The following is a 24,288-nucleotide window of genomic DNA, read 5'->3' as shown; positions in this document are numbered from 1 at the left end:
GTGAACCCTGTCTACCATGATTTTCACCTACTGCATCGACATGTCACTCCCTTTTGAAAATAAATATTCAATTTTATTAATGCTCATCAAATCAATCAGAATACTTGAGTAGGTTACTTCTGCTCCACTGGGTGCATTGCAGTACAACTTCAATTCAGACTTTGATCCTTCCAGCCCGCTTGGTAATATATATCCAAAAGAAAATACCACTTGCAAAATTTATTAAGGTCCCATTGTTATATAAACCAATCCAAATAAGAGATGTGATAAACAAATCAACATTATTAGTTTAAAAGGGGCCGTTCACCTAGTGGCTTGATCATTTGTTCAACAGCGGATTGGAGAACCACAATTGTGGTTCCCATTTGAAAAGGTTAACACTAATGAAGTGATAAGGCAACTTGATTACAAAGTACTTAAAAACAATTCAAGAAAAGGACTTCTTCGGTTGAGATATTATTACTTCGCAGCCCACAGCTATTGAAATTTGCCAACCAACATTGAATCAAGACATCCACAGATTTGAAAATGGTTAAAACCAAGGTTAGTAGATTTTTTTTTTTTTGCGGGGGCGGGGGGGGGGGGGGGGGGGGGAGGGGGAATAATGATGGCCCTTGCTAACACAAAATTGACTTTTGTGCTTCTTATTCCTCTGATTGGTCGCATCAGTGACCCAAAGTTTTTTTTCAAAAAAAAAAACACACACACAACAACAAACAAAGCCTCAATTACAACCAAGTCCACGTCAACTATATGCATCATCAATGCCCATGCCGCTCCATTTAAACATACTAACATGGCATCCACTTGAATTTGCTTTTTAGGGGTGAGCCGAACAGGAATATAACTCCTAATTCCACAGAACTTTAGACATGAGTAGACTAGTGTGACAATTGATTAACATCAGAATGATATTATGAGACATAATCTTGCCACTACAAGTTTTAAGAGTTGCACCTCATAGAATATGGTTTCCAAGCAAATGTATCACTTAATTGAACTGAAAAATCAAAGTGCATGGCGAAGAGAACCTCGTAGAGAGTAAATGGATATTTATAAATACATATCGATTAACAAACAAAAACTATGATGTTCAACAGAACAGTTCAAACAGCCAGTACAAGCCCAATGAGTGCCAAAGTTTCTACTAATTCAAGACTTGAGCTGCTTCAAGACAATTCTCCAAAAATTTTGATTACCCAACTTCAGGTGACAGAATCTAAGTCATAATTAGCCCGAAGAAAGGTGCAAATGACAACCTTATAATGCGCGGAAGCTGCCTGAACTTTAAATGAACAAACCAGCAATCTTGAAAGAAAAAGAACACTAGACAACCAGCCTTGTTGCCAGGGACAAAACATCATTTGCTTGGTAAAATATCTTCATACCTTCATTTGTCAAACGAACCAAGTCTTATTGGTACCTTTTCACTATTTTAGGCAAAGGGGAACTGAAAGGTGCTTCATGAATATGTGTTACAGTTTCAGTGCTTGCTTTCCCTACTCCACTGCAATGGGTTGCTGCACCACATTTGTCTCAGATTGAGCTTCAACAACAGTCTTAGTCTGGCTTGTTTCAGTTTCATTTGTTTGCTCAAGAATATTGTTTGGTTGAGAAGCAACTTCACTCATGTCGTTAGCTGCAGCATCATTTGTTTCCTTGGATATGCTAGTTTTGACGGAGGAGGGCCTTTTTGTATGACTTGATAAACTGATTTTTTGAGATGGCAGCTTCGGAAGAGACTTCCGTGTGGGCTTCTTGACATTGTCAGGAGAATGTCCTTTACCAGGATTTTGAGATGCACTTTCATCCAAGCTCAACCTACTTGTGTGCATGACAGTATCGTTCACCTCTTTGGTTGGGGAGGTCTTTCTCCGGCCAAGCTTGGGGGATTTAGCTCTTGTTGTTGGTATCTACAACATAAAATAGTGATAGAAGGCATAAACGAAAAATTCAATGTCTTGTCTACGTCAAAAGTAAAAAAGACAGAAGCATAAGTAACTTAGAAGTGAATTCAGCTCTACATGAATAAACCAGCTAGATGAGCACTAGAATCATCTTCTATTAGTACATAGCAATAGATAAGATTTTGACATGAGCTCATTAGTGTTAATTTTACGTGCAGTAAAGAGAAGCCAGACCCTAGGTGCAGTATCCAACAATGACCAGCACATTCAGGTTCAGCTAAATACAAACTGAAAAGGACTGGAAATATCAAGGTATTGTCAACAAGCATGTTTGACAGCAAGAGCAACTGGAATCAGGCATTTGATGCATTAAATAAATCTAACGTAACCAATTTACACATGCCACATCTTCATGTATGAGCGGATAAACAGCTTTTTTATGATGATGATGATGATGATATTTCTATTTAGTGTTGCCAAGCTGTCTTTAAACTATCAAGTCTTGTAGTTTGAAGGAAAAGAAAAGGCAGAAGTAACTTCCTATCTAATCTAGACTTCGGGTAAAGCTAAGTATCAGGTGCGGGTATGTTTAAGTCTTAGCAAGTGTTTAGGGTATCTACGGATCTACACAAAGTACCCACATTCATGTCATACCCATTAGCCATGGGTACATCAGCAAATGAATAGTTCACGCAACAAAGGTAACTTCAATGCTCTTGCAGAATATATCTCATTGTTTAGGTATCTCTGAGCAAAATCACTGACTCTGAACCTTTTAATATTTCCTAAAACTGCGGGGCTTTGTTAGATATTCAAGCTTCCAGTTAAATAATCAATACGCAATCCTTGATCTACAGATGGATAGCTATTACACGAGAACTTATAAAGAATATTTACAGCCTATAGTAACTGGGATTACACCTTATAAAATTCTCACACATGATAAATTGTATCCTATATAGATTGGACTTACAGGGGAAGACACAGAAACCTGAACAACCATCATCAAAGTTGAATGGTCCCAAGGACCTATGATTACAAAATTGAGGATGCTTTAGATTAGCAACTTTAAACAAGCTAGTCATTGATGAGAAGAATGCCTGTTTGATAATTTGTACTACCCCTACTCCGGGCATGCTTTAATGTTATCGGGATAACGTGTTGAGTTTCGAAGATGAGAGTTTAAGTAACGTGAGAAAAACAATTTCTCTAAATTGTCTGACAAGTAACTTTTCTACGATATCAAGACACAATACATGTGCTATTTTGAAATTTGAATTGACAATATGAATTCTATATATATAAAATATAATCATGAACATTTTACTTTCTCAAAACATAAGGCACAAGTTCTAGATTATTAACAACTTAAAAGATGAAGGGGTCATATTAGCTAGAGAGATAATGTTGTATGATATGTAAAAAATCATTTCCTGCACTAACCGCCAAGTAATTGTAAAAAAGGACAAAATCATTAATTCTACTCAACATGTGTTCACATGACAATGTCGATTAGGTGGAGACATACATGAGTCACTTTTATATATTATAAATAAATGGCTGAACACATCGGGAGACATCTAAAGTTGGCACCATCTTTCACTTAGACACCTCAACTAAGCCTTGTACCTTTCAAACAGCTGTACTAGGGCCCGACTGTGGCATTTTGACACTTTTCGCTGACTTGGCATAGTGAGTGTGATACACGCATTAGTGGAGCGTGAGAGGCTTTATTTAGCCAATTTTTATTTTATTTTTTCTCTTCTTCTTCCCCCTTTTCCCAGCTATTTCCCCAAGCTTAAACTCCTTCAATGGAGGTTCTAAAATATGTGTTTTATCTTCTTTCCTCACCTCCATTTCTGCCACTATTCTTACTTTTTAATACGATTTTTATCATAAACAAACCAAACAAATTTAGAGGTCATTTCTAAATCAATGACTAGAACAAATGCACCTTACTCTTTTTTCTGGAATATACATCAGTATACAGAAAGTAGAAAATCAAGAATTTCTATACCCACCAACAAATCTTATTCCCAGGTCACGCTCTTCCTATCGAGAAAAAACACCCCAAAAAACAAGATCTGCAAAATCTGAATAGGCACTTCATAAATTGATGGCCCGAATAATTTCAAGAGCTTCTCGATGGAATGATTTTCTTGACCTATTTGAAACTTAATTTTAAGGAAATTTGGCTAAGCATATCTAATTAGAGCTAACAGACAAAGAAAAGTTAAGACTTTATAATTATCAATTTGTTGAAGGAAGACACTTTTCTTTGACTTCAATCGAATGGGCTGGGGGACCTCTGTGTGTGTGTGTGTGTGTGGGTGGGTGGGTGGGGGGGGGGGGGGGTTAGGCATCTGAAATTTGTGTTTTTTTGTAACATAAAATTCATTTTTTTGTTTTATAAAAAGATGCCACACGTTTTAATTTAATTTGTCCTTTTGCCACATCATCGCCGCTCTTTATATGTTTGGTTGATTGTGCAAAAAAGTGTATAATTGGTACAAAATTCGGGTAGTATAAGTGGTCAATAGGAACATCCCTACGTTTATCTAAATGAAAAATCATGCCAACTTTGGTGTCCCCGTATGTGTTCAGCCTAAATAAATTATTGGAAAGTGGACAAAGTTACTATCAGAGCCTAGGTTTTAGAGTCCTGTGAGTCAAGGAGCAGTGTCCTAGTAGTGTCTTTTTATGGATATGTAGTTAACCATATTTATAAACAGGAGGCTATAGAGGCCTTTTAAGAAAGTTCCCCTTTTGATTAAGTTCCCCTTCATTCTTTCATTTCTCTCCCGTGCGATAGAGTTTGAATTAAGGTCTAATCCTTGAACATTTTCATCGCAGATGGTGAGAAGGAGGTCGTCCCCTAGAGGACTAGAGGAGGCACCACCAGTGCAGGCTACATCTAGGGCACGTGGTAAGTCGAGAGCTCAAACCGGTGCTCAAACTACTCAGCCTAGGACGATGTCCCTGTGCAAACCACAAGCCCTGGTCCTACCATTACTGTTCCAAGGGGGTGTGGTAATGAAACTATTGACCGGTTTGGAGTCTTATCCTCCTCGACACGTTGAGGTGCCAGGGCCACCAGCAGCTACTACTGGTGCTCGGAATCCTGCTGCTATTCATGTAAACAAGCAGCCTATCCCAGCTACTGAGGTTGCGATACCTATTTCTATTATGGCTCCCTAACCGGGAATATCGTTAGGTAGAGCGAGACCTACCACTGCTAGTGATGATACTGTGATGAAGATGGAATTTTTAACGGAACTATCTCCTCCGGAATTTGATAACACTCCGGTTACTGTGACGACTCAAAAGTTCATCGAGAGGTGTAAGAAGATCCTTCTTACTACGGGTATTACGGACACGCATGGGGTATCCTTCACTACCTTTCTGTTATCTGGCATAGCTGAGTCTTGGAGGGTATCCTATCAGAGGTGCAGGCTAGTTGGATCTCCACCGCTCACTTGGAGCGAGTTTTTGGCCTTATTATGGAGTCGATGTGAGGAGAGGCAGCGCCAGTTTGAGCAGGGAGCCATGACTGTGGCTGACTATGATGCTAGATTCACTTATTTGGCTTGTTATGCGCCCTATGTTACTCGGACTCTTCAAAAATGGACACGGGTGCGTGTCGGATCCTCCAAAAGTAGTGTATTTTTGAAGGATCCGACACGGGTGCGGCATCATTTTTGGAGAGTCCGAGCAACATAGTATGCGCCTCATTTGGTCCCAACTGAAAGAGACAGGATGACTAAGTTTGTCGATGGGTTGTGATACCGTATCCGAGTCAAGCTTGTGGGTTAGAATCGTCGTGGTTCATATATGGATATTGTTGATACAACCACTCTAGTTGAGGCTATGCAGGCTCGTAAGGATTCTGGGCAGGAAAGGAAGAGGGCTTGTCTTTTGGCACCTAAGCGATACTCCATCTACAATTAGGAAGGGTCAGGGTTTGTGGTTGGGGTGGGGGGGAGAGGGGGGGGGGAGGGATGTTGTAGTATCCCTTCTCAGGGCATGCTTAAATATATTTTTTTAAAGGTAGACCGACCCTTCTGAAGCATGCCCGGAGAAGGGATACTACAACCCACCCCTCCCCCCCTGCGGGAACTTAGTGCATCGAGCTGCCCTAAAGGTAGAGGTTAACTGGTTGAGTTTCGGAGATGAGAGTTTAAGTAACGTGAAAAAAAAAAATTGTCTCACAGGTAACAATTCTAGGATATCAAGAAACAATACATGTGCTCCTTTGAAATTTGAATGACTATATAATATAAAATATAATCATGAACATTTTACATTCTCAAAACATTAGTGAAAGGATACAAGGCACAACGATTATTTTTATAGATTATTCACAAGTTATAAAGATGGAGTCATATTAGCTAGGGAGATAATGTTATATGATATGTAAACTATCATTTCCTACACTAACCACCAAGTAATTGTAAAGTTTGATTGGGATTCGGTTCAATTTTTGGTCTACGTCATATATATATTCACATAAGTACTAGAATACATTGCTATTATACAAGATAACTTATGAATAATATTTTAAGTGTTTACAACGAACAAATTATTTACCACAGATACTTTTTGCTTTCTATTTATTACCAAAGCTCAAGAAGCATAAATAGATAATAGATTCGAACCAAATTTCTAACAAACGATAATTACTTTTCTCTACTCAGACTATATATATATATACCAATTTATAATTATGTAATAGACATATTTCGTTTAACTTAATTAAGTAATGGATTTAAATCACCTTGTTAATCGAAAAATAAGTTATTTTTCAACAATCTTAAATGGCCTATATATTACTCTTGTATACTTATTAACTGTATCCAGCTCCCCTATCTGCACCCGAATCGATGCCCCCCAATCCCAAAATAAACCTGATGGCGAATCCAACCTCTAGATCCACACCCGTATCAGAGCAACATAGAACAGAACTGAATCATACATCAGCCACGAATTTCTTTCTGGATTACTAGTGTTAAAAATTAATTAAATGCTTTGAGACATTAATTTAATGGTCTAACAAACTATTTAAAAGAGCACCATTTTCATTTAGTGATTTGCAAGTTGATATCTAAAGAGTTATTGTACTAGTTGATGTTCATTGCCAATATAACTGGAGTCTATTAGTTAAGTCCCTTTCCCTCCCCACATTGCTGATTTTTCTGAAGTAACATTTTCAGATAATAGACTTGTTGACATGCCATCTGGTCATTTTCTGCAGTAATGTTTGTTCGATAACGGTATTCTGCACTTATAATTAAAAAAGGTAAATGTTTAGAAATTATGCTCGTTTGATAACAGATTAGGAAGTCTGCTCAGTACATTAGAAGCAACTAAAATGGTCCAAAAGTTCAAGTTAGAGACAAACTTCAAAAACAATCTATAAACAGTGAGCAATGAAGTAGTTGATAAAACAGCTAAATTAGAAGTTTCAGTTTAGAGTTTTACCAAACAGCCTCTTACTCTTTCGATTTGTTCCCTTTTGTTATCATTTAAACTTGGAAGAATAGTTATATCAAGCACGGCTTCACTTGATTTCACATAACAATCAAGATGTCCAACTTCCAAGACTAAGGAAAAAAATAGGTACGAAACACCAACGCTATTTTTTTTAATCATACACCAACACTATCATTTTCAAAATTATTATTCTGAAAGGTGTGAATCACCAGAACTATGCCCTTTATCAAAAGAGCATCCAACTAACACTAGCCAAAGCAACAATAAAACATATCAGACTTGAATATTGCTTCACATTGCGTGACTCCTAACTCTACTATTTAAGTAAAATTATATAACATGACTCATCTATTTTCTGTACAAACCCGAGGTCACACATAACAAGTTAGTTAAAATTTTATCAGACCAATCATGAAATCCAGATATATTAAGTGTACAGAGCCCTAACAACAGTACTATATTATAGAAACGTAAAGTATAAGCAACTATTTAGCAAATAATCTATTCGGAAAGAGAAGGAATGCAAAGAAATGAAAAGCCTAAAATGTAATTCTTTTTTCTATAAAAGGTATTTTTGTGATCTAACATTAATTATTGCTGAGTTTCATGACGTATAAAAGAGAGACAACATTACCTTCTTCAACTCCACCTTGGGAGGAGGAGGTTCCTGATAAAAGGTGGGCATTGGGGTTGCTTTAAACTTTAAGCTCTTTCTTAACATTTTGATCTCAGCTTCCTGACTTTCCTGATTGACAAATATAAAGAGGAAAGATGAATGTCTTAAAAGGCAATGCTAGAACCATTACAAACTTTCTATATCGTGAAAAAGATAGAAGCACAACAGTCACCATGCCTTAGACTTGGCTTGCAGATTATTCTTCTCGACTTCTTTTGCATGGATTTTTTCCTCAAGCTTAGAGTAAAACTGTTCAAATGTAACAGAAACAAATTCTCTCAAGTTCCCAGGATAAGATGACAGTGGAAAGCAATCGGATATACCAATTTTATCAGCTGATGCAAGGAGAAAACTAACCTCTCTTCTTTTCTCAGCCCTTTCATCGCACTTGAAACTCATATTGTAGGTTGGAAGAGCACCTACCTTGCGAGGCTTGGCATCTGCAGCAGGACTCCTGTAAGATGATTAAGGATAAACAGGAAATTTCATCCTTTCAAGCAAATGCGTCCCAGAAAAACCAAAATTTCTCTAGAACAAAGGCAAGCAGAAAGCAGAGGAAAAAGTAAAGAAAGATCAGCATATATAGGATACGAAGGTGTTTCTTCATCTCCATCAGCTTTATTTGGGGCAGCTTTCTTCAAAGGTTTCGGATTTGTTTTCTCCCTATAGATGGAAATTATAGTTCACAAGCAATCAAGGAGATAAGATATCTTACATTACAGAAAGGGTACAAAAGAAGACTTAAAGAAACTCAGAAACAAAGAGCAAATAAGAATTAGAATCTCTCAGACACTTTCTTGGTTTAAACGGGACATACTTAAGGCCGTCAGCATTTGGAGAAGGTGATGTTGCATCAGGTTGGCCAGATTTCTGCTAGATGAAAGACATAATAATAGTAATGAGCAACAACACAAAAGCACATAAAACTGACAAACTAAAGAGACTATTGTGCTCTGAGCTGTTTTTGTCTACAAAAAGCATGATAATATGGACCTTTACCTTAGCATGACTAACATTTACACGAGCAACGGCAGGTTTTATATTGTTATCAGCAGCTTTCCTGTCGTTAAATGATTTACTCTTTGCACCAAGGGAAGAAGTCTGTTTAGTGTGTTGCTGCGAGGCTAGGGAACCATTTGAAACAACAGAACCAGCTTTGCCATCTTTGGTTTTCTTCACCCCAAGGGATGCAGCATTTTTGGATTTTCCTGGAGCTTTGGGCTGCTTGGAGTTCTTCGACTCTCCAGATTCCTTGGCTTCATGTCCCTAGAAAAGAGCAATTTCATTATCGTGGCGTCGAAAAGACCCAATTAAGTGAATAAACCAGCAATGAACTCCCTTACCTCAGAAATGGCACAGGGATATCTTTCTATAGTTGTGGTTGATTCGTGCATGACCTCTTGCGCAGTGGAACCAACCGTTTCACTATCATTCACCAACACAGCACTCTGAATACTTGTTTCCAATCCTTCAACACTAAAACTTCCATTGGGAACACCATCTAGTTTGCCACCAACTACTTCTGGAAGTTGGTGAATTCCATTTTCAAAGCCCGACCCATTTTCAGGAACAGCTATGTTATTGTCAATTTCCATCACGCTCTACAAAGTTGCAAACTTGCAATCCACAATTCTAGAAGCCAAAACCACAAGCACAAGATGTCTCATGATATTATAGAAAAAGGACATTGTAAAGTATAATTAAGCACCAACAGCAATAAAAAACACAAAGGCTCTTTTCTTCACGGTAGTAGGTAACGGTCAGATATATAAATCACGACACGCACTACATGAGAAAACAACCATCAAACAGAATACAAATTAATACACGAAGGATCAGAAAAATCACAGCTAAAAGATAACAAGAACCTCAACTTTCGAAGTTAAGATTTCAAATATAAAAACATTTCCTTCAACTAGCTAAAACATAAATTTCTACTATTACACGACCACGTTGGTTAGACCAACGGTACACATAAAACTCAGACTTTTCATCACATACCATCTCAATTCTCAAGTCCAAACCACTTCAATACTAAGCAAAGCATCACACAGCACAGGTAAAGTGAGAAAGCACAATGTCAAGCCAAGTCCTAAACCAATCAACACAAAGAAAGAATTCAAAAACCAAATCAAGTCACAGTACCACAAGACGATAAAATCGGTAAACTAGAATATGCTCTGCTAGATCTCCCACCCACCAACCAAAAAAACCCAATCTTTTTACATTCCAAAGTTTCAAACTTGTTGAAATCCAATACCCAATCTTTTTACATTCCAAGTTTCAAAGTATTCCAAGAAAACACCACTTTTAGCTTCAAAACACTAATGCCCATAAGATATAACTAATGTAGCACATACATAAACACATAATAGTTAAATAAGTAATACAAACCTTGGAAACAGATGCAGATGCTTCTGAATAACCTAAACCGCCCTAAAATGATTACAAATCCATTGAATCCACAAGGGATCTGACAGAATCTTCAAGAAAACCTTGCACAAACACAAACAAAGATCTTGAAACCTGAAAGCTGTGATTTACAGAAAATGCACTTCTTGAAATTGATTATTTTCCTTTTTCTTTTTTTGGTGAAATTGGAAGTGAAAAGGTGTGAACTGTGAAGAGGGTCTATTTCTGTGGTTTTTTAAAATCAAAAATTGGAGTGGAGAGGTTTTTGCAGCTTTGTGAGAGTTTTGGGGGTGTTTTTACAATTACTTAAAAGTTGTTGTGCCAGCGATATTCAAATCTATTCCAGGTCACTGTATATCTGGACAGGAAGATACTGTTTAGAGGGAGAAGTATACGGTTGGTGTACCCTGCCACGTGGACATTATTTGTGATTCTTACTGACATGACAATATCAACGGCTAGAAGGTCTAGGATAAAATTAACCCTGTTTTCTCTAGATTTTTCATGCTATTTTGCGGGTGCATTTGATTTTATTAGTCTTTGATTACGGGTATTGATGGAATGGGAGTATAGACTAATTAACTTTTTATTTTTCATCCTATTTTGCAGGAAAGTTTTTCCTTCTTTTTCTCGTGCATTTGATTTTATTAGTCTTTGAGTACGAATATTCGGAAACAGTCGTCCTACCTTGGTAGGAGTAAGGTCTGCGTACACTCTACCCTCCCCAGATCTCACGTTGTGGGATTGCACTGGGTTATTGTTGTTGTAGTCTTTGAGTACGGATATTGATAGGAATATAGCCTAATTAACCTTTTTTTCTCTAGATTTTTCCTTCTATTTTGCAGGAATGATTTAAGTTATTTTTCTTCTATATTTGATTTGACTGATCTTTGTGTACGAGTAAAAGTGGATCCAAGATTTTGAGATTTTGGGTGTGATAATATTTATCGACTTAATCTATTTTGAGCTTCAGTTCGGATTATCCGTCTTTTTGGTTTATATAAACAAGCTGATTAACTGAAATAATTTAATAATTATAACGATTCTCCTGTAAGGCTATAATTTGAAAGAGAAGAAAAAAAGAGAACTGATCTGTTGTATCCCATGTCCTGTGGGCAGAAAATTCAGTACTCGGCTAGTAGCACCAAACAACCATTTGTTAGTTTAGGTGTCACGTTATAGATTTATCCTATTTCCTATATGCATACATACATATATAAACACGGTTTCGTTCGAGGTGTGTGGGTGTCGTGGAACACTCTCACTCCTTAGTTGATCCGCCCCGAGTACGAGCGTTAATAGGGGTCTAGACTAATTAAATTTTTTAATCTAGAGTCTTCATCCGGTTTTGCAGAATTATTTTTTTCTTTTCTCCTACATTTAATTTTATTGGTTTTTCGATACAGATGTTCATAGGTGTCTAGACTAATTAACCGTTTTCTGAATTTTTCATACTATTTTGTAGGAAGAATTTTCGTTCTTTCCCCTACGCTTATTTTTGCAGATTTTTGGGTATGATACGCAACGTCGTACTTGTATTAATGAGAACAAGAATTGAAAACTCACAAAATATTACTTTCTCCGCGTATGTCTGTCTTGTCTTACTTTCCTTTTTAGTACGTTTAAAAAAGGATGTCTCTTTCCTTTTTTGGCAACTCTTTAATTCTAACTGTAACACCTCGTACCTCCTAACTAAGTTACGTTCATGATTCGAGGCTTAGAAACCAAGACAGAATGTGTTGAGATTGAAAAATTGCTTGGAACGATAAATGTACGGGTTACGTCAAATTGTACGAAACGTACATTTTGGGCGTACATCTTGGGGGAAAAGTTGAAGTGACTGGAATTTTCCATACGAGGTACGACTTAGGATGTACGGGATGTACATCAATGTACCGACGTACATCAATGTACGGGACGTATTTTTGTCCCGTACAATTCAGGCAACAATACCAAGTCACTGGATTTTGATAATCCAGGTACGAGCTAGAAGTACGGGACATACAAGTTGCCCGTACTTTTCCTACTTCAGTGAATTATATAAATACCTGGGTTCAGTTTTATTTCCACTTTTCACATTCTTCAAGCCCTAGAACGAAGTTCCTCTTCTCCCATTAATCCAAGACATTAAGGTAAGTCATTCCAAGCCCTTCCAAGTCAATTCTAACATGTATTCATATAATCTAATAAGAAAATCATTTTTCCTAACCTATGGTTTTCAAGAAAACCCATCTCAAGGCTCAAGGTTTAAGCTTTTGGAATTATATTACAAGTTTTGGAGCGTTTACAGGTATGTAGGGTTTCTATCTACATGTGGAACACCATTGTTCTTCCTCACGCCATATTCTTCCATGATTATACGAAAGTTCACTAAAAATTAGGGTTCTAGACTTGTTCATGATAATCCTAAGTACGTGTACCATGATATACCATGTTTACTTTAATAGTTCGTTATTGTGTTCTTAATATTCCCTTTTGGTTATTGAGAATGTGTCCGTAATCTATGAAAATTCATACTTTGCATTCCATGGGTTCTTAAATGCAAGATATGAACTTTTATGTTTATTTTCATGAACTTCTACATGCTTCCGTGTTTTCCTACAAGTTATACTATATATCTATCTTCATGTTACCATACAATCACGAATCATATTTACAATCATGTTTATATAATTCATGGGCTACTAAGCCAATTATATACATGTTCATGTTTTGGGAGTTGCACAGATTACCAAGAAGGTTTAATACCTGAAACTACATATGCCAGCGTAGGATAAGGATCGTTCCGCCTAGTTAGGACGATTCCTTCATGTTTACCCATTGTGGATTATCGGATCAATTCATGTTTATGTTCATGTCTTATACCCCAGCAAGGTACAGGATGGCTTAACTTGGTGTCACGCTGGATGTAATAGAATAGGAGCTTCTTTGGAATTTATATGCTCGTCGTCTGTTTGTTTCATATAGATCATGCCAAAAGAAAGAAGGGATAGCCTTAACATACCTGGTCGCTTCTCAATTTAACCATAACTTAGGTCTCGGGATTCACCAATCTACAAACAATACCAAATATGTCAATAATCAGGTTAAGATACTCTTTCAAACCAATATTTAGTTACTTAGGAATCTAACGCTATTCAGGCAGCATCTTCCCTAAAAACTTAATAATCCTCGAAATTCCAACTTAGCCAAAATATCAATCTGAATACCAACAACAATAATATCAACAAATACATATCCAAATGAAATCAAATCCATCCTTAAATCACTTCTAAAATAGCCCATCATCATAATAGCAACTCAATGAACATATCGAGATTATGATGTCATTTTCTTCATTCTAATCCCAAAACATCAATAACAATATCTTATCCAATTTCTTGCAATTAATTCCGTAGTTCCCATCTCACAATTTAGCTATGACCAGGATGAATTTAAATATATCTAGTAGAGGAGAATCCTTATCTTATTTTCCAAGAATTACTCTTTTCCACCTTATTTCACCACGAAGTAATTTCCAACTTGGTAGGATTTGGGAGAAATCAATGATATAGCTATGAAATTGACGGAGAAACACACTATGTTTGATCTAGAATTCACTAAATTGGAGGGAAATTTATGAAAATGAAACCTTTAACTACTTGTTGGTACTCCATGAGATACAAACGAAGGAGAAGGGCGAAATTTCGGCATTCAAGGAGGCAGCAACCTTGGGATTTAAATTGAAAAAGAAGAAGTGGTGCAATTGGTGAAAGTGATTGTAGGATCTGTCCTAACTAATTCGAGGTAAGATTTCTTCTTCTTGTAATGTAATTGGAGTTAATGATGTTGTAATGGAAAGATTAGTTTGTATTAGGCGAAATTGGAAGTAAGAAAATTGCATGAATTCGTGGTATTGTAAGTTGGGATGAATTGGAGTTGTTTCAATTTAATCGAGTTTGATTGTTGTTGGTGTCGTTGATTGTGTGTTAAAAGTGAATATAGGCATCCGATGCTATGGATAACACCGGAAGCACCTTATGAATCAAAACGCATCTTGTTCCTTTTTCAATAATCCTTTATCAATTACTTCAACAAGTTATCTATAGCTACAACAACAACAACCCAGTGAAATCCCACATCTTGGGGTCTGGGGAGGGTAGAATGTATGCAGACCTTACTCCTACCAAGGTAGGATGGCTGTTTCCGAGAGACCCTCGGCTCAAGTTATCTATAGCTAGTTAACTCATAATCACCATTATAAAATGACATCAGCGGAAGTCTAATAAATATGCATCATCAAGAAACATAGCAATACTCAATGAGTCAACAATGACTTCAACGACTACCCACAGTAATAACGTCTGTCTATAGAGCTTCTAAGATAATGAAATAAATGTCTAACTCATCGGGATGCAGCCCGGAAACTAAAATACGTAAAATAAAGATAGAATGATGCCCCACGAACAATCATGTTGGCTCACCGAATAGTCTCAAAAGTAGCAAGCTCTCCTAAGTCGCACGTGTCTCGTGAACCTACTTCTCTGTGTTACCTAACACACAATCAAAAACAACAATGGTATGCCCGAGTACTAGGTACTCAGTGAATGTCTAAGAGGCAATAGTTAATAAAATCAAAGTAAGGTAGTAAAATCAATAAAATGATATCAAAAGAAACATTTCGAACTCCAGAGAATAAGTAAGCTAGTAAACTAGGGAAATCACCGATAAGAGTCAACATACAGGAATATATCAAGTTCCACTTATGTTACTGTTCCCATCATTATGTGTTTCATTTACGAACTCAAGGTTTCCACAAGCCACTCACAGGCAACCAAAATACAAAACAAGCCACTTACAGGCAAATTAATCAATCAATACTCGGGGCTAGGAAACCACAGAGGCTAATCGTCCTCTGGACTAGCACAGCAATAGATGCACCGGGCTACACGCCTCGGAGGTCAATCGTCCTCTGGATTGACATAGAAATAATTGTATCAATACGTTAGTATCCATAACGGCTAATCGTCCTCTGGACTAGCACAACTTGCCTATACAGGCCTGTAGTTCTATTTTTTCCGATTCGTATTTGTACTTGCCTCATTTAAAAAGAAAAGTGTCCCGGGGAAGTACGGTTGTCAATCGTATCGGGAAAAAGGAAAAATATACTTCTACGTGGATGGTGCTCTAAATGGACTTATTTTAGAGTCGCCGCCTAATTTTTAGGAAACTAGGAAAACCAGTTCGAAAAGGATTCATTTAAAGCGGTTAAGTTTTAAAAGAATCCTAATCTAACCAAAGTATGGGTAAGGGTTCTGGTGATCCCCCGGGGAAGGTGTTAGGCACCCCAGTATTAAGGATCCATAAAATATGATTGACGTACGAGTTCTAATAATATGTCTATGTAAATATAAATTGATTGTGATAAAACAGTTTTTGCTTCATATTTCTGCAAATAGAAATTAGTCATTTATGCAAAATATACCACGTTTCAAGAATCAAAAGTAGTAAAATTTTGCCTAAAATTGGGCTTTTAAGGTATCAGACTAGAACACTTAGGCTAATACCCGAAGACTCTTAGCCTAAGTAGGACTCTACGTAAGTCCACCCAAAAATAGTTTTGAAAAAAAAAAATTAGAGTATAGGAAAATAGTTTTTAAGAAAACAATTTAGGTATACTATTATAGTCCATAATATTCTACATATATATAGTCCATTTTTTATTCTAGCTTTTGCTAAGTTTTAGTCAAATTTTGTTTTTTAGCCTGTCTAAATAATCACAATTAGTCTCACAAATTTTGTCCAAATTAGTCCACACGTCAAAGTCCATAGGTTTTCGTAAATGTTCAAATCAGTCCCAAACTTTATAAAAGTCGACAGTTTTGGTCCCTTTAAATCAAATCAGTCCCAATTTGTATTAATACCTCAAATTTAGTCTTATATTCCGTGGCAAATTCATTTTGGCGACTTTAAAACATGGCAATCTCATAAGGGTTCCAATTGGCACAATAATTATGTAAATAACAATTTAAAGTACATAATTTAAATGAGGTAGAGAATTTGGGCCGACCAAGCCCAAAAAGGAAAATAGTTATGCAATCAGTCTCGTCTTAATTCCAACGTATGCTCCATTTCGCTCCAAGTTGGGTTGACTCGATCTAGATACGTTAGTGGGACCCAACGGGTTTTGGGTGGACAGAGAGTTAAAGGACATACATGACATTAGTATATGCTCACAAATTAAATTAAGTACAAGATTAAGAACTATAATGATAATTATTACAATGCCCAAAAAGTGAATTACATTAGATTTGGGCCGAGCCCATGTAATAACAACTCAAAACTGTCCATAACATCGCAAAAAGAAGGCCCAAAACAGTGATAGCAGCTCAGATACACAAATCACAAATGACGGGCCCAAGCAGCGGGCCCAAACTCACTCTCTTCTTAAATTTCTCTTTAAGTGTCAAAGTTGTGGTATACACAATATACCACTGATATACTACTTAGTTTTTTCTTAAATTACTAAGTGTCAAGACTCTAATATACATGATATGATATCAGTGTATCACTAATATATGAAGAGAAAAACCCTTTAAAGGGCATACCCTCCATATACACTATATACCCAACTCATATAAATCCTCCAATACCAACTCAAATCACACAGGGGATTTCAATTCTACCAAGCAAATCCCATGATTCCCAAACTTAGATATTTAGCTACTAATTAAGGCTAAACAAACAACTAAAGCTACCTATAATTTCGAAACTAATAAACAACAAACTCAAAACATGAATGCCGACTAGCATAGGAAGAAACCAAACAGGTTATGCAGAATCCAAGTTCAAAGCAATCTTTAGTGCATGACAAAGATATAGAGGGGGCTTGTCACCTAGGATTATGATTAGCAGAGGACATATTCAGGCAAAAGTGAGACAAAACTGGATTAGTCTCAATATATTCTTCAACTTCCAATTTTTTCAAGTTACATTCAATCAAGTTTTGAAAGTTCACTCATACAGTTGACAAATTAAACTAGTAGTAGGAGACATTTCAATTCCATTTTTTGTATAAAACAAGATATTACAGAAACAAGTTCAAGGTCTAAAGCTTTTTTCTAAGTCAATTTTAACTCAACAGGTCCAGGTATCAAACAACATAGATCAGATTTATAAATACTCCCCAGGTTCTCAAGCTCTAGTTTAGGTTCAATCATAGGTCACAAAAGCCTCAACTAAGCACAAGAATCATCTTAGCATACGAATAGTCTCATGGAAGATATTGACAGGACCTAATAGTTTATACTTAGTCTTGTTCTTAGAACTTAGATAAACAGGTCCAATTTAACTACAGGAACAAACAGGGTCTTATTAAGACATAAAGAGTGATCATGGCAGGATCTACAAGTCCACAAGAAGGTAAGAGGGAGCATGAAATCTATCCTAGGTGTGATCATGAGTTAACTATAGCCATAGCAAGTCACAAATGATAGAAAAAAACTCATATGGAAGCAATTACAGATTCCAAAAGGGTCTAGACCATGTCATACCCCATTTTAACCGGGTTAAAGTAGAGTACAACATATTGGTGATTCCTATTTTTTGTTTTAAGGAGTCACCACCTAATTATTTATGGTGAATTAGGACACCTAAAGTTTATCAAAGTTATTTTCTAAAGTTAGCTCTGTTTAAGGTCTGCGAAACTTAAGATTCTAGGTAAGGGTTCAATTAGTCTAAAGGGAAGGTATTAGGCATCCTTTAAGACCCATTAACAATGGTTAACCGGCCGGACTTATGTTAATTAATTAAGGCTAAAATGTAGATGTAATATTTAAATGTTTAAGAAAATATCTTGTAAATACTGCTAAAGTTATAGATAGAGATAGGATGCTATTTAAAGTAAGACTTGTAGAAAATAATTATTTGTATAAAAGAGTTTAGTTAAAAATAAACTAAAAGAAGCAGAACATGTAATGTTTATATGTATTTGGAGAAAATGACTAACAAATTTAAAAGAGTTATTTAATAAAAGTTTTAAAAGGTTGTTTTAAACAAATATGTATTTCAAGTGTTGGAAAGGAACTAAAATGGAAAAGTTATCCGTTGAAACTAGTTTGCCTTTTATTTCTTAGAATAAGCTAACGTTAGTGTAAAATTTGTGACGTTTTAAACTTCTAAGATAGTAAGCATAAATTATGATTCCTTTAGCCAAAATATGTAGTCATGCTATTTTGAATGTCAATTGTTCTAATATAAAAAAATAATATTATAGATACTATAAATAATCATAACATATAAAAGAGAATGAAATCTATGAGGCTAATTGTGATTTTCTCTCTTAAATTAGACTACCCATTATGCTAAAGCTAAACTCATTAATTTACTAGAATTCATCTAAGTCAAGAAAATAAAGTAAGATAAGATGTTAGTCATACAAAGCAAATAAAATACACAACTATAAGAATAAGGAAGAGAGGAAAAGGTTAAATGGATCTGGCCCATTTATTAAGGCCCAATTGCTGCGAACTGTTCACGTTATTGGGCTTCGGCCCAGTAAATTTCTTTATATGGCTGCTACGGGCTGTTCCTGTCTATTGGGCTTTGGCCCAGATTTTTTTTTCTATTTGTGCTGCGAACAGAGGCTGGACAGGAAAGAAGTCATGTTGGACTTTTAGCCCAACGCCAAATGCGGAGGGAGACGAGTCCGAGGGACCCGTATGCGATAGTCATGCATAAAACGAAAGGAAAAGAATTAGTATATGATCAATGAGTAAGGCCAAACACATAAATAATGTAAATTCCAAATAGACACATCAGCAGGTCTAAATATATTCCAAAAAACAGTCCTTCGGCCAAAACTTCAACAAATTTAACTTATCAAAATGGCATGCTAACATAAACCATTTCTCAACATGTGTGTACAAAGTACAAACGGATAGGTTATCAAAGAGTTAAACTCAAAATCCCAATAACATCAATCTCCTCAGCTTTCGAACACTAGTTTTCTCCAAAAGAACTTAACTTCTTTTAAAGGGAATTAGTTATTCCAATGGTATTGATGATCCTACTGATTCTAGGACAGTAAGAGAAGGAGAGACGTGATGTTTTATGCATTGTAGCTGAAAAACCAGTTATTATCTTAAGGGAAAAAAGATGAGTTGTAATGGAGAAAAGAAAATCATTTGTCACTTCTTCAAATCAAGAGAACATAGCAACAGTGGAAATGTGCAACTCCATCCCTTCTCTATTTTCTGGAATTCCTATAAATAAGGTTGAGATAAACTCAACACTTAATTACAACTCAACCAAAATAGATAATCAGAGGAAAACAAACGTGTAGGGAAAAAGAAAGGAAAGCCTCTTCTGAAAGGATCAAACAGAACTTCAAATTAACCGAGCATCACATTAAGATCATGGTTCTAACTGAACATGGAAGGAACATTTTAAGGATTCATACATTTCTTTTTCGTGGACAACCTTAACATAGCAAAATATCGTATAACAATCAAATAAAGCCATGGCTTCAGCCTAAATTACATTCAATTCTCTGAAAAAAGAAAGACACAACAAGCTATTTAAAGACCAACTGAACTAGACTTTAAACCAAATAAAATCATGCCTCAAGATAGCAAAGCAAAAACACCAGCAATAAGATAGCTTGAATGACTACTTAAACATAAAAATCTAATTCTAAAATAAGGAAATACCAAAATCTAAAAAGGATGAATGTTACTCTTCTACTTTAACGTAATAGAGGTTTGACACTTTAAATCCAAACATATTTAGACTCATGAAACAAGTACTGGAAGTAAATATGGACTAAATCGCACTGAAGCTACACCATAGGCTTGAACTGAAACAGTACGTGCTACAAGTATAGGACCAGCAAGTTTTGATGTTTCAAACAGCTTCAATCATATTAGCATGATTAGCAGACTTCTAGATTATAATTGATCGTGAAACTCATTAGATGTCATAGCAATGGATCAATAAACTCAGGTTTTAGAAAACAAGCAAGGGTTAACATCATTCCTCTAAACAGTGCATAGAAACGAACAAAACAGGCATGATAATGGTCCTTGTTAAACCTTAATTAGATGAGATTCAGACTAACTAATCATAGGCAAAGACTAATGCCCACAGGCACGATTAACAGGCCATCCGATCTAAACTAACATATGATTAATCAAACAAATGTAAATGTAAAGTGCGAGATTAATCTAAACTTTCCCATAAAGCCAACACGATCACAGAACTAAAATAAACAAGACCAAACATGCCTAATACGACTAAAATAACTGCAGACAGACTAAGGCATAACTAAGCAGGCAAATCACATAGATAGTTCAGGACACTCAAACAAATACTTAGAATAAATCAAAGGCAAGAAATTTACCCGTTTCGGGTGCAGTGAACTGAGGTCGTCGGGGTCTCGAAATCTAAAACTCGAACGTGAACGACACTCGAATTCTTTTTGAGTCCTAAACTCAACAAATCCGCAGGAGAAAGTTTTAAAGCCAAAGAAATCAAATTGAATTTTGTTGGAAACCCTTTGTCGCGGCTAAAGTTCACCGGAAAAGGAAAAATCAAGTGTAGAAGATAGTTGGGTCTCTCCCCAACAATGAGTAATCTCCTCTTTCTAAAAAAAAACGCTGGATTATTCTTTTTTCTTTTTCGATGGATCAAACCAGATATTTAAAAAAATAGAGAGTCGGGATTCCTTTTTTCTCCCCAAACGTTGAGTAAAATTCCCCCTTTTATAGAAAAGAGAGGGGATCGTATGAGAGAGAGGAGCGGGGACAGAGAGGGACAGAGGAGGACAGAGGAGAAGAGGCGTGGGGGGACAGTGGTGAGTGGAGAGGAGCGTGAGGAGAGAGGAAAGGGAAGGGGAGCGACGGTGAGTTGAAGAAGAGAGAGAGAGATGTTGGGGTGAAAGGGGTGCGGGTGAATGGAGAAAAACAATTAGGGCAGATGATGATTTTGTGTAAAAGGGTGGGCCGGTCGGGTCGGGTGGAAGTAATGGGCTGGTCCGTTGGGAAATAGGTAATAGGCTGGTCCGTTTGGGCTATTAATTGGCTGAAAAATGTTGATCTTTTTCTCCTCTATTTCAATTATTTGTTGGGTTTCTAATTTAATAACTAGTACCATGTATACTAATTTAGTGATAATATGTAAAAAATAAAGTATAATTAATTTAACGAATACCAAATCCGAAAAAATAAAAAAAATGATGACGAACTATTTAAAATTTGTGATAAAGTAATACTAGTAATGTTGATAGTAAAATAGTGAAAATTAATAATACTGAACATAAAGTGTTTAGCTTGTCAATAAATTTAGATGCCCGAGTAAAATAAATTGAAATAAAGGAGGGACAAAATTGGGTGTCAACAGACCATGACTAGAATAGGTTCATGACACTGTCCTAAGTTCAAACATCCCCTCAGACATGTCTTGGTTCAAATAACGAAAGCAAGGGTGGGAATCATACAAGCAAATAGCAGTAGACAGCCTATAGTAAGCATACAACTAAGGACAAAGCACATAAATGGCCAAGTGTCCATATGATAAACAAAGAAAGCACATTTTAACCTCTTTTAGTTTGTCAAAACATAGAATAGTTCAAACAGTAAGCAGGGGACAAGGAAAACAAGTTTCAGAAATCAAACACACAGAAAGGAAGGGAAAGAAAATCCTGAGCTATCATTAGATTTAGTTTCAGACTTCCTGTACTTAGTCCATTTAGATAATAATGTTAGGCAAAAAAGACCAGACAAACTATGAGCAATACTACCGTCAAATGCAAATCACAAACCAGTCAAGAAAGACAACCTTCCTACACTTCCTATTCCTTATTCCACTTAACAAGTTTTCAAAAGTAACAGGATCAACATTCATACAATGTTCAAACTTCTAGACTCCCTAAAAAAAAGAACTAATAGGACAAGTCACAGGTCTTTAAGGCCCTTATTTTAAACAAATATTCCACTTATCAGTCTCATAATTCAACTAGACAAATTCAAGGAGCCATTTTTAGATTTCTAGCAACTGACAGGATTCAAAAAAGGGCAATTCACTATGCAAGCCAAACAAGTAACAACCACAAGACAATAACTCCTCTCCTAAATCCTTTAAAGCCACAGAGTCAAGAACAAGGACGTCAAAATACCTTTTAAAGATTCTTAGAACTAGCAAAGTTCCCACATCAACATTCAAGGTCCAAGCAAACAGTTTTTAGGAAAAAGAAAGAATCTTCAACATACCAATTTTTAAAAAAGTTTAAAACCACTTTTTCAAGTTCATATGACAAATATGGAAAACAGCAACCTCAGATTATGAAGATGAGTTCAACATGAGCATGACAAGCACAGGTTTAGATCAATTCAAACAGACAAGGCAACACAGAATCTCAACAATACATGATTCCAAGTTTTAAGATCACTTTCAAGTTTACAATAGCCTTTAAAGGGTACTTCAAGATCAAACATACATAAAGTTCCCAACCCTAGTTTCAAAAGCCAACAAGAGATTTACAGAAATACACAAACAAACCTAGGCATACACTACCTACATTTTGAAAACCATTTTATCCAATTGTTTCCTAAAGACTCTTAAATCTTCTAAAAAAAAAGGAAAAAAAAATCTTATACCTTTTTTTAAGCCTAACTTCAACCATCAACAACAAGAAAAAAAATCAGTCTAATTTAGTTCCAAAACAGTTTTTAAACCAGGGTGATTGTACCTCCCATGCCAAGTACTTTGAACAAAAATTAGAAAGAACAATGAAACATCAGCAAAATCTAGGAAAAACAACACTCCAAAGATCTTCAACACAACACAGAACCTCTCAAGAGTCATATGTCACATTCATACTTCAAATTTCAATGTAACAGTAATCACAAACTAAAACAGGCCCTTCTTCACAACTTTTGACCATTTAAACATCACTTCATTTAGTCAACACTAGAAATTGCCAAAATAACAATATTGTAACATGGACAGTTTACTCAACAATTCATAACCAAGTTGTAATCCATGGAACAAGATAATGTCACATGAGACACACCCTTCCCTATATACTTTTAATCCTTTTAAGTGACAACATTATCTAAGCAACACTAGAGTCCCCATGAACCCCCATAATATCAACACCATCACATCATAATCAACTTAACATTTATGAAAAAAACAGTAATCAAAACAAACTCAAGAAACTATAAATACATACTAATACATGTAAGCAAACTTAATAAAATGAACTCATGATTGGCTAATTCCCCTTAGTATCTAACTGATTTTATTCCCAAAAACCACACATATAAACCAAAACACAGATAGAAACCCAAATATGGTCCAACAGGCCACAACAAAGGCAAAGGGAGCATGATACTATCTTAAATCTTTTGACAGTATATTAGTCATGGTTCAATTTTCAGACAAGCACATAAGGAACAAAAGTAGACATGAGGCCATCCCAAGGTTTTACAAATGAATAACAAAAGAGTATGTCATAAAGCAGGTATCTCATCAGTTTTCTTAAAATAGCTTTAATCCTAGTTCAGATACTTATTCTTAATCTTTTAGGTGACAATATTAGGCAAGAAGAAGGCAAAGTGCAGGCAACACAGATATCACATGTAAGTCACCTATTCAATTGCTTAAAAGCAAAAGATAGTAACCCAAACAAGGTTTAAATCTTAATCAACTTCTAACATTGTTTTAAAAGAGAAATTTAATCAGAGATCAATTTTCCAAGAAGCCAAGCACATTGAAGGAAAGAACAAGAGACTATGCTAATTAATACTAAGTTCTGCTTTTGCT

General features: G+C 36.0%; 1 protein-coding gene across 3 annotated transcripts; it reads right to left on the bottom strand.

Moving 5' to 3' along the window:
- Nucleotides 1-971: 971 nt before the first annotated feature.
- LOC132636207 (protein WVD2-like 6) lies at nucleotides 972-10,803 on the bottom strand. 3 transcript variants are annotated; one of them, XM_060352936.1, is made up of 10 exons: nucleotides 10,468-10,803; nucleotides 10,075-10,165; nucleotides 9,417-9,705; nucleotides 9,073-9,339; nucleotides 8,891-8,946; nucleotides 8,665-8,736; nucleotides 8,431-8,527; nucleotides 8,246-8,322; nucleotides 8,032-8,137; nucleotides 972-1,913 (listed from the first exon to the last, which is right to left on the bottom strand). In XM_060352936.1, exons 3-10 carry the CDS (start codon nucleotides 9,666-9,668, stop codon nucleotides 1,500-1,502), a joined length of 1,341 nt encoding a protein of 446 aa, XP_060208919.1. In that variant the 5' UTR covers nucleotides 9,669-9,705; nucleotides 10,075-10,165; nucleotides 10,468-10,803; the 3' UTR covers nucleotides 972-1,499. The 3 variants fall into 3 exon arrangements, with proteins under 3 accessions (XP_060208919.1, XP_060208918.1, XP_060208920.1); XM_060352935.1 differs by lacking the exon at nucleotides 10,075-10,165 and having other exon boundaries at nucleotides 10,468-10,802; XM_060352937.1 differs by lacking the exon at nucleotides 10,075-10,165 and having other exon boundaries at nucleotides 8,891-8,943; nucleotides 10,468-10,798.
- Between the last annotated feature and the right edge of the window lie 13,485 nt (nucleotides 10,804-24,288).

The sequence above is a fragment of the Lycium barbarum genome, chromosome 4 (genome assembly GCF_019175385.1).
Source record: "Lycium barbarum isolate Lr01 chromosome 4, ASM1917538v2, whole genome shotgun sequence".
Classification (NCBI taxonomy): domain Eukaryota; kingdom Viridiplantae; phylum Streptophyta; class Magnoliopsida; order Solanales; family Solanaceae; genus Lycium; species Lycium barbarum.
This window is presented reverse-complemented; position numbering and strand designations above follow the sequence as displayed.